We start from the raw sequence: 11,593 nt of genomic DNA, 5'->3' as shown, positions 1-11,593 counted from the left end.
TTTGGTAGTGAGTTTATGTCTCATGTAAGTTAGAATGTAGGACACAAGCTTTGACTCACGAGCATTTCTGAAACTATTTATTGACGTCAGGAGTGAATATTCCTTTAACCCACATTTTCTAGCATAACGCAGTAACAATACACATATTGTACTTATCGTCTCTGGAACTTTGGTGCTAAGAATGTTCACAGCCATCTGTCTGTCCTCAGATATTGTACAAATGCCAAAACAATCTAAAGAAAAAATGATTTCAAGGACTCAGAGTCCTTTGCATTTAAACAAGTTGTTTTTTCTCTTTGTACCCACATATGAAGTTACCTTTAATATCTTGAGAATATAATAAACTACAATATAGTTAAATCTATGGAGAAAAAGTGGTGTCAACTATATAAAGTGCTTTAATTTTCCTCTTTGCTGGTCTGTTTCTTCATCAAAGCTTGATTATCTCAAGCAGAAAGGTGACACGACTCCACACGACTTAATGATTAATGAAATAAACACATTCTGAACAAAATAAGCTCATCAGCCTCTGGGTCCTTTGAAAATAAAATAAAAAGGGCGTCCATACTTTTACGACTATGACTAACAGGGAGTTGTTTCTCAATCAGTCAAGGTCAAGTGATACGTCCAGACGTGGGAGTGCCGTCTTCAGTCTGTCGACTGTCGTCTGTCTGTCTTGGATCCCCGGAAGATCACTGAGAAACAGATACTCCAGATTCCTGTGTGGAATTAAAAGCATTAATTAATATTTATAAACTAAATCAACAAAATAAAAATAATAATTTCTACTTAAACATCATTGATGTTTACATTTTAACCTCTTTTTTTTATTGATAAAGACTCACTTGAGCTGGTGCAGGGCGATGAGGCCCTTGTCGGTCACATTTCCACACGACACCACCTCCATCGTGTTCATACTCTCCTGCAGATTCTCTAAGGAGCTCAGCCTCTCCAGACAGGTGTCCTCGATGTAGCTACACTTGTTGAACTTGATTTCCTCCAAATGTTTCAAACCATCTAGAAAACAAAACACAACATCAGTACTATCTTTACTGTTTACATTAACATAAGTAGAGAATAGACTTCACTTAAATAAATGTGCGTGGATTTTGGCACCAAAGTGTGTGAAGTCAGCGACGGTGTAAAACACCCCGGTCTCTTGCGTCACTTTTGGGTAATCAGTCTGGTAGAGACGCACTTTCACAAGCGCTTTCCCTTTCTTGTTAACAAAGAGGGGAATCACTTTCAGGTCAGCAGTCGAGGTCAAGCTCATGTTCACATAGTTAATGCAAAATTTACTCTTTCTGAGCCGAGCTTTTAATCTTTGATTTGAGCAGGCTCTTTAGTCTGGTAATCCAACATTGAAGGGCCTGGAAACTTGATACTGTTTTGGTTCTGACTGAAATATTTACACAAAGAATCGAAAGCTGGCCTCAAATGTTTGGTCAGATTGTTGCGTTTCCTTATTCTTTGATCAAATAGTTCTAGATGCAAATAACTATTTTGCCGAATTTTAAGGCTCTGTTATTGTACAGCTGCTTGTATTTAGATATGGAGAAATTTGTTAAATGAAAAATGGATTTTATGGATAAATATTCTTATACTATATCTTAAAATAAGGTATCAGAAAACCCACTATGTCAAATCAAAACCTAGGTAAAGCCACTGTAAGGCACTAGTATTAAAAAAATGGCAAATTATTCTCCATCTTAAACCATAAAAATGAATGACTGAATTTTTTTAAAGCATAAATGCTAACGTTAGCATGTTAGACTGAGATGCTAAAGGGAAACAAGTTACTGCAAACTACCTGCATGCTAGATGTTGGTATGTTAACTTGCTAACAATAGCATGCTAATTCACTAAATATTACATGCCACCAGTCAGTCTCCTCAAATCTCTTATGTATTTGTCAAACAACAGGCTTTTCAATAGTTATTATTCTAAGGTTAGCTGTAAAATGTTGTAGTTTTTTTAATAGTAGCATGTTAAGATGCTGATTAGGCTAAATGCACAGACAAGCCTGGCTAAGTATCTGACGAAGGAAGTGGACCTGAGGTTAACAAAATAAACTCAAACTGCTTAAAGTTGATCTAAATCTGACAATGTAACTTTAAGCTGAGTCTGAAAATCTGAAATTTCAGAAAAGTTTTCTCTTAATGTTTCCATTCATTTTGTTTTCTGGTTTTAGTCGTGTTAAATCTATGACCAAATGGACTGAAATGGAAATGAGAGCGGGACGATTCACAAGGACAGGAAGATAATATTCTCGACACTGAAACACTGACCCAGGTGGTCAAACCCTCTGTACATGATGCAGGACTCAGTGGCGTCAATCGCCTGGATCTTGTATCGGCCCAGAGGCCCAGTTGGCAGTCCGTTGTAGTCGTGCTGCCAGCGATCGAAACCCTGAAACCTCACTTTGGCACCACATCTCAGCAGCCACTCTGCTGCGGCTCGGTCCGGACCAACAGCTTTGATCCTTTCGTAGTCCACCCTGAGTGAAGATCAACACTGACACTCAAGGTACGAAACAAGTTCATGATATGCAAAGTGATGGGTCACAACAAGAGAGGACAAGAGGGCTGCACTGTTAAAACCTGAGAAAACCAACCACTATTTGTTTATTTATCCAGTAAAATACCATACTGGCTGGTTGTAACTTTAAAAATGTGAAGCTTTGCTTGTGTGTTCCTACATTTTATAGACTATGGGGTTAATAAATAAAATAAAAAATGGCGTTATAGAAATAATTTCTAGTGTCAACCCTGCATTTTTTTATATCTTAGGTCACAAAAACTTGAAATTCTCTGACAATAATACATTCAGCACCACAGAGCTGGAGAAGATGTCAATATTGTGAATTGAAATTGTGTTTATAATAATCTGGTAATATAACTTGAATGTTTTCTGGTTCTAAAGGCATCAAACAGTGGTATGGTTGTACATTTGTTTCTGAGTCAAATAATTAGTGTATTGTCTACTGTATGTTTGGCTATCACACCCATATTAGTAATGGTTATTTAGCTAAAATAAATGCCTGTAAAGCATCTATCAATATTGACATAATCTTATAGTCAAAATTAAATATTGTTTTATCATTACTGACAAAACAAATACAACGTTTTATGATACAAATAGTCTGCACAACATATTAGAAACACTATTCAATATAACGCAGTTAACAGCCTCCACATGATCACACAGTTAAATCAACACATTTTTTAAACAGTCTCAACAAAAACTGAACATTGCAAACTTCATGAAGCCAGGATTTGTTGCAGGACTGTTGTATTAGACTGTATTAGTCAGCTATGTGTACCTACTGTACTGGTAACTGAGTGTAAAGAGTATAAACATACAAACATACTTACAACATACAGTACCAGTCAACAGTCTAAAGTTTGGACACACCTTCTCATTCAACTACTGTGAAGAATCTAAAATATAAAACATATTCTGGTTTGTTGAGTATTTGTTTGTTTACCACATAATTCCATATGTGTTCCTTCATAGTTTGGATGTCTTCAATATTAATCTACAATGTAGAAAAAAAAAAAAATACTTAAATAAAAATATCATTGAATGAGAAGGTGTGTCCAAACTTTTGACTGGTACTGTATGTCAAATAAAAAGGTGACCAGGTTTACATATATGTTTATGTGTTGGGTGCTTTGTCATTATATATATATATATATATATATATATATATAATATATATATATATATATATATATAACATTAATGTTATTAACATGTCTGTCCATGCATTGCTGTGCAGACATTAACTAGCACACATAGCTCCATCATTAACCATGCATACTGTTGTCTCACTTGTTGAACACTGCATTGAGCCAGCCCCAGAAGTGTCTGCGGCTCCACTCCCTCTGACCCACAGCAGACTGCACTGCTCTGGATAGAAGCTTCATATCTATAAAAAAAAACCACATAAAATATAAAAGATACATCATACTACTATTATATTTACTAGTAAACTATTGTTTGAGTCAGTTAAACAAACGAGTTAAAACTGTGACGCAGCACAAACTGATAAAACATCCTCACCTGCCCTCCAAACGAGCAGCACTGTTTACGTTTGAGACGCGTCCATCGCTGTGACCTTTGACCCGGTGACGTAAAGAAAAACGTGCCCTCTCATTGGCTGGAGCGGAGCGTAACAAATGAGGGGGGCGTGGCCACGTCAGGAGCAGCAGAGTGTGAGGTTTGTCGACACAGCAGGGAGGAGGAAACACCAGATACAACTCGAGGAAGTCTTTCTGACATTTATAAGAATGAAGAGGCGGATGTGAGGTGTTTTTAAACGCGGTGACAATGATCCGGACTCTCAGCCGGGCGAGCTTTAAGGCTGTGAGGGCAGCGCAGCCGGTAAAGGACATTACAAGCAGTCGGCTGCACAGGTGAGACTCACATTACAGAGAAACAGAAAGCAACCTAACGCTCACTCAATGTGGCTGTATTCAGACACACGAGATACATTAAACTAAATAGGCTTGCATGTTAATTGGGGGTTAATTTCACTCACTAACAGAGTTCAGAAAAGCTGCAGTCAAGCCTCTACCTGCTTGGATAATCAACATTGAGGTGATCCGAGTCATTGCCAAGGACATTCTGCACCAACAACCAGATTGCATAACGTTTCTTGTTTCTGCAGAACCTGATCCCTCCACCACATTGTTTATGCACACAAAACATGCATGTCTGCACTGTGCCTCCCTAAACACTGCTGCTCCATCCACATTTGCATGCCTTTGAACATTTTCTCAAAGCTCCTGCAGTCTGACTTTAAACTTCAGAAGTCCTGCTGTCAGTCACTAGTTTGCTGTGAAAGTTTCCTCTTGAAAGACATTCCTGAAAGCATGTGTTTCCTATTAGACTCTTTATCAACAGAGTACTCCCCCCCCATCTTATGTAACAGTTAACTGTGAATCCCAGATGTTTCATAACAATTGGGTGACTCCTCCTCTGGGTTAAGAGTCCAGCAAAATATCAGAACCCAGTTTAATCACAGAGTAGTTAACAAAAAACTTGTAAACACAGATAAGACGCTTCCAAATATTTTTTTCTTCACTTTGATTTATTGTTTCCTCCCCTTAAAACACTTTGCCAGGCTCCAGATGTTGCCTTCTCCCAGTGCGGCCATTAACAATTGAACATTGTGTTCTTCCAACCCTTTTGCAACATGTCCTTGTGTGAAACATTGTGGTGAATTGAGGAGAGAAGTTTTTTTGCACTCTGAGCTCACCCACGAGACAGTAGTTTGTGGTTTTTAGATTTGTGAAAAGATTAACTTGATGTGACAAAGGTGGATTTATTCTCTTTGTAGATCCAAATAGTCTGTTAACTGCAACACTTTGGTTATCAGTCTCAAAGGTCAATCAACTCCTAATACAGTCATTCAAAGTTGGACATTGAACCAATGGCCCAATTATTCTGTTCTGGTTAAAACATCTTACAGCCTGTACAGTCGGCTAACCATTTTAAATGTAAACTGTCAGTGACCTTCGCTGTCGTCTGTATTTCAGCACGTATGATGTGGCCGTGGTGGGGGGCGGCATCGTCGGCCTGGCAACCGTCAGAGAGCTTCTTCTGCGACACCCGTCCCTCAGCTTCATCCTGCTGGAGAAAGAAAAAGAGCTCGGTGGGTGGAGTCTTGAAAGATGTCGTTGTAGGAAGGAAGACTTCAATGTGTTTAGAAATGGAAAAATGATGATTTAACCCAGTTACACAGTGAGGTCAGTGAGTATTTGGAAAGTGGCTCTGAGCTCCGGCACTTTTGATCTGAAACTGAACAACGACAGTGAGGGTAAATAGTCAAGGAGCTTTAATTACAGATAAGGAATTGTAACCCTGGCATTGTGCTGCACTGGTCGCACCATTAAACGCCCACAAACGCCCTTAAACCTAAAACCTCAGCCACGTAACCTTGTTGCAGCGCTGGAAGAAAATTACAATGCTCTTGGTTAAAGTACTACTATAAAAATGTGAGTTATAAACTGAGATCCACTATTCAACTTTTATCCAAAATAATGTTAGTTTCTCTTGGTTTTGCACCAATGAGAACCCGAAACAATGTGTCCATTCTGAATTAGAGTAGCTTTGATGAAGCGATCAGAAAAATCCCTCCTTGAATATATGGAATATTACAGCTTGATAAAACAGAGTGGAAAAGCCTGATGACATTTCTGTCTTTCTTCTTCTTCTTCTTCTTCTTCTTCTTCTTCTTCTTCTTCTTCTTCTTTTCTTCTTCCTTTATTTGTCGGTCACTTTCTCCCTCACCAGCTGTGCACCAGAGTGGGCACAACAGTGGAGTCATTCACAGCGGCATCTACTACACGCCGGGGTCGCTGAAGGCCCGCCTGTGTGTGAAAGGAGCCACTTTAGCCTACGAGTACTGCGACAAGAAAGGACTCCCTTACAAGAGATGTGGAAAGGTCTGTCTTAGCATTTTCAAACCAGATCAAATACCATCCACATAACACCACAATATACATACGTCATACAAACCCTGCAGTTTGGATCATTGTGTTTTGTCTGTCTTGGTATTGATTGGTGTGTTTCTGCAGCTTATCGTGGCTTGCGAGCAGGAGGAGATACCCAGACTCAAAGCTCTATATGAGCGCGGCATGAAGAACAACGTGCGTGACCTCAGCATTGTCGACGCCAAGGGAATCCGAGAGCGAGAGCCATTCTGCAGGGTAAGAGTCTGAGAGACGCTGTTGTTGTTCCTGTAAAACAAAAGATGGCTTATAGTCTATCTGTATGTCGTCCTTGCAGGGTATTATGGCCTTGGACTCGCCCTACACCGGCATTGTGGACTGGAGGATGGTGGCTCTCAGGTATGGGCAGGACTTTGAGGAGGCGGGCGGCACGGTGGTTACTGAATGTGAGGTTGATGACATTTCCATGGTCAAAGAGAGCCCAGCTGGGAGTACTGAAGGTAATAAACAGCTTCTGTACATCGATGTGTCAACACAGTCTCCATTAAACGACAGCTGTGGAGTTATTTAAAGTTTATCTCAATACGAATCCCTTTTTTTTTGGTTTGTTTGCAGGAATGAAATATCCAATTGTAATCAGAGACAAAAAGGTAAGACACAAACGGATAAAAGCATCACAGCGTTTTAGATTGAGTTCTATTGTTTCCATCGTTTGCATGTTTGGTTTTTTTTGCAGGGTAAAGAGGTTCGGTGCCGTTACGTCCTGACCTGCGGAGGCCTGTACTCGGACCGCCTGTCACAGATATCTGGATGCAGTCCGGAGCCTCGGATCGTCCCCTTCAGAGGAGATTATCTGGTGTTAAAGCCGGAGAAACACTATCTGGTCAGGGGGAATATCTATCCTGTAAGTCTGCTCTGCTGAATAACCTCATGTGCAACTCTCTAAGTTATGTAATCCTCATTAATCATGTGATCTGCAGATGTGTATCATCACATTCCAGTGCTGTGTAAAAGCTCTACTCCCTCACAGATGTGCTATGTGCCTTTTAAATTGTAGCGGCACCAAGTGGCCGAAAGAAAATATTATTTGAGTTGTTACTCTTCAAAAGTTTGAAGGAATTCACAACCGAGGAGTCCAGCTTTCTCTGGAAATGGCATCCATTCTCTGCCAGTTGTAACAAGTTTTGAATTCCCATTTATGTGTGTTAAAGATTCGTAAAGTCATCCCAAACCTGTCTGCTGAAAAAAAAATGAAACCATGTCTTTAACATTTTCTGTACCACTGAATCATTTAGGCTAAAGAACTTCACAAATCCAGACCTCAGACCTCGCAGCAGGCTTCACCTACAGAGATTTATAAAACATTAGATTATACCGCTCTTATAGGAGTAGAGTTAGTCAAAAAAACCAACAACATTCAAACTTTTACTTTAAAATCATAGTCAGAAGCAGGTAGAGGCAACTAAGAACTAAAGTTGCTTACATGACGTTGAGTGTTGACATGTATCCATGGTTAATTTAACAGACAGATTCATTGATGCAACTGAGCAATCAGATGGCACATCTGGTGTTTACTATTTGTTAGTTTATTATCACCTCGATCTGCTCCTGATGAGGGTTTAAATGTAGAATAAATAGACCTTTTTTGGGAGTCAGTGGATCTCCCGCTACATCTACGACAGATAATGCATGCATGCTTCATTGTTGCTACTTCATTTTGTTTCTGTAAACTATATACCTTTAGGTCCCTGACCCTCGTTTCCCGTTCCTTGGAGTTCACTTCACCCCGAGGATGGATGGAAGTGTTTGGCTCGGCCCCAACGCAGTCCTCGCCTTCAAGAGGGAAGGTTACAAAGTGTACGACTTCAACCTTCGAGACTTTGCAGACGCTCTCTCATTCAGGTACCGCAGAGAATTTTTTATCTGATCTTATTTCGGTCTTTGTGTAGTGTACTGGAATTTAGTGTTTAATCTTAATCTTTGTCTTTTTTTTATTCTGCAGGGGCCTTCAGAGGCTGATAATGAAGAACATACCGTACGGGATGGGAGAAATGTATAGAGGGGTTTTCATTGGTGCACAGGTTAAAATCCTGCAGAAGTACATCCCTGAACTCTCAAGGAGCGACGTGCTCAGGTAGAGCAAGAATGCAAAACCTATAATAATGCATGAACACTAAACTATACGTATCAGGTGTTTGTTACTATGTGCACATGAGTTAAATGGTTCTGTGATGGTTAACCAGCACAAGAAAGAGGATGAATGATGTGATTTAAATATATTTTTCTGTAACCCTGGTTGTTTCCTCTTCAGGGGTCCTGCAGGAGTTCGAGCTCAGGCTCTCGACCGAGACGGAAACCTCGTTGACGACTTTGTGTTTGACGGCGGCGTCGGGGACATGGGCAGTCGGGTGCTCCATGTGCGTAACGCTCCCTCGCCGGCGGCCACCTCCTCCCTCGCCATCGCTGAAATGGTTGCAGACGAGGTGGAGAGTCGCTTCGCGCTGTAGAGTGATCGCAGAAGGAAAAATGAGAAACCCCAAATATTCCAGCTTGAAGGAAGTGGCAAAGTCAAGCTGTCACTACCTCAGCATCGATGTCGTCATGGAGACATTTTATATCAAGTCAAGCCTTAAATTAGGGGGAGAAAGAAACATAACTTTAACTTGATCATATTTTTAAGACAGTTTTTACTTCGGTACTGTTTTAAGATGAATCTTGAATCTTTTTTTTTTTTTTTTTCTGCACTACAATACTGTAAACATAAGTGCATCTTGAGCTACTTTTAAAGAAGATGTTATGAAAAAATATTATCAGTTTGAACATAATGTTTTGAATGTGAACATAAACTTTTTTAGAGATTGACCATTTTAAATGAGAGATTTTAAGTATACCTCAAGTTTGGAATTTTTACCTTTACTTTTGGAAGCCATAGGTCTTTTTTTCTGTGTTTTAACTGTCATTTGAATATTGTGAAGCCTGCTGGTTTCAATCCAAATGCTTTTTTTTTACCATTTTTGGATAAATAAATCCCCCATAAATGTATTTGACACCAAAAAGGATTGCTTTTTTTTTTTAAAAATTGGATATTTTAATGTTAACAAATTGATAATTGTTGATCGTTTTGTGCCAACAATCATTCTTATTAAGGTTGGTGTCAGGTTTTTTTTTTTTTAAATTGTTGAATAGCGCATAGTTTATGAAGACATGGGTTGTTTTTTGGACCTAAACATTTTAACATTAAAAACAGTTTGAATTCAAATCAACCGCAAATATTTTAGTCCTGTGTCACATTTACATTGAGGTGAACTGGAAACACTCAGATGTTTGATAAGTTGTTTTTGTGGGTACTGATTTCATATCATTCTGCTTTTATTTACACCTTCAGGGGCTTCACATGTTGCTTAAATGTGTCCAGATAATAAGCCTATAATATTGCATGCCATTTATTGACAAATAAATGTTAAAATATTTCTTTTTTTTACCATGAATACATATTTTTGAATAGCAAATGAGCTAATATTTCTTCTTTGTACCATTTGACTTTTAAATATTGCCAAAGATGGGATTGTTGGAACAGATTCTCCTTATGCCATTGGAGAAGGTGAAATATTGAATTGAAAACTGTATTGAGTTTTCTGTGGTCCCCTATACTACATTTTTTTTGGTACTGTTTGATTAAACAGTTGTTTGCAGAAGTTCCATTATTTCCTTAATGAAGCACTTATTCAGTTTGTCCACAAGGAGGCAGAATCACAGCAACTAAAATACTGTATAAGCCACAATGTACACTCAAAACATGTCTTAATAAATGGTATTGCTAAAGCTGGTTATTTTTACAATTTATACCTGAAATGATTGTGATATTATGGAAATAAAGGATATTTTTGCATCTACTTGTTTCATAAAATTATTTCTTTAGTAAACTGTTACACCATTGAAGTCGTCCCGGTTGATTAAATGATCCATCTGTATTTCTTTACATTTTTTTTTATGCCACCACATTTCAAGTAAAAACATTTTTTCTGCACTACAATACTGTAAAACATAAGTGCATCTTGAGCTACTTTTAAAGAAAATATTATAAAAAAATATTAATTTGAATATTGTGAAGCCTGCTGGTTTCAGTCCAAATACTTTTTAACCATTTTTGGGGAAATAAATCAGTAAGTCAAGCTGGTTTATTTTTGGTGTGGTATTATGGAAATAAAGGATATTTTTGCATCTACTTGTTTCATAAAATTATTAGTATTTTTTTAGTAAACTATTCCACCAGCCAAGTCATCCTGGTTGATTAAACGATCCATCTGTATTTTAAAAAAAAATTATGCCATCACATTTCTTTTCAACATTTTTTTCTGCACTACAATACTGTAAAACATAAGTGCATCTTGAGCTACTTTTAAAGAATATTAATTTTCTTTAAATTTAAATATTAATTTGAATATTGTGAAGCCTGCTGGTTTCAGTCCAAATACTTTTTAACCATTTTTTTTATGGGGGATTAGCAGTATTGCTAAAGCTGGTTTATTTTTGGTGTGGTATTATGGAAATAAAGGATATTTTTGCATCTACTTGTTTCATAAAATTAGTAGTATTTTTTTAGTAAACTATTCCACCAGCCAAGTTGTCCCGATTGATTAAATGATCCATCTGTATTTCTTTACATTTTTTTTTATGCCACCACATTTCAAGTAAAAACTGTTTTTCTGCACTACAATACTGTAAAACATAAGTGCATCTTGAGCTACTTTTAAATGAAAATTCTTTACATTATAATTTTATGAAACAAGTAGATGCAAAAATATCCTTTATTTCCATAATATCACATTCATTTCAGGTATAAATTGTAAAAATAACCAGCTTTAGCAATACTGATTTATTTCCCCAAAAATATTTTTTTATAATATTTTCTTTAAAAGTAGCTCAAGATGCACTTATGTTTTACAGTATTGTAGTGCAGAAAAACTGTTTTTACTTGAAATGTGGTGGCATAAAAAAAAGAAAAAAATACAGATGGGTCTTTTAATCAACCAGGACGACTTGGCTGGTGGAATAGTTTACTAAAGAAATACTAATAATTTTATGAAACAAGTAGATGCAAAAATATCCTTGGTTAAAAAGTATTTGGACTGAAA

The 11,593-nt window shown here is 37.7% G+C and overlaps 2 protein-coding genes across 2 annotated transcripts; one reads left to right on the top strand and one right to left on the bottom strand.

Annotated features, from left to right (window-relative positions):
- Positions 1-66: 66 nt before the first annotated feature.
- On the bottom strand, positions 67-4,121 carry dmac2l (distal membrane arm assembly component 2 like). The gene is made up of 5 exons (XM_054613514.1): positions 4,066-4,121; positions 3,835-3,931; positions 2,289-2,497; positions 846-1,017; positions 67-719 (listed from the first exon to the last, which is right to left on the bottom strand). The coding sequence occupies exons 2-5, from the start codon at positions 3,927-3,929 to the stop codon at positions 605-607; spliced, it is 591 nt and encodes a 196-aa protein (XP_054469489.1). The 5' UTR covers positions 3,930-3,931; positions 4,066-4,121; the 3' UTR covers positions 67-604.
- Positions 4,122-4,206: 85 nt separating this feature from the next.
- On the top strand, positions 4,207-10,351 carry l2hgdh (L-2-hydroxyglutarate dehydrogenase). The gene is made up of 10 exons (XM_054613497.1): positions 4,207-4,418; positions 5,544-5,659; positions 6,301-6,452; positions 6,585-6,716; positions 6,796-6,958; positions 7,074-7,108; positions 7,195-7,362; positions 8,203-8,360; positions 8,461-8,592; positions 8,770-10,351. The coding sequence occupies exons 1-10, from the start codon at positions 4,333-4,335 to the stop codon at positions 8,963-8,965; spliced, it is 1,338 nt and encodes a 445-aa protein (XP_054469472.1). The 5' UTR covers positions 4,207-4,332; the 3' UTR covers positions 8,966-10,351.
- Positions 10,352-11,593: the final 1,242 nt, after the last annotated feature.

This window comes from Anoplopoma fimbria, chromosome 15 (genome assembly GCF_027596085.1).
Source record: "Anoplopoma fimbria isolate UVic2021 breed Golden Eagle Sablefish chromosome 15, Afim_UVic_2022, whole genome shotgun sequence".
Taxonomy (NCBI): Eukaryota; Metazoa; Chordata; class Actinopteri; order Perciformes; family Anoplopomatidae; genus Anoplopoma; species Anoplopoma fimbria.
This window is presented reverse-complemented; position numbering and strand designations above follow the sequence as displayed.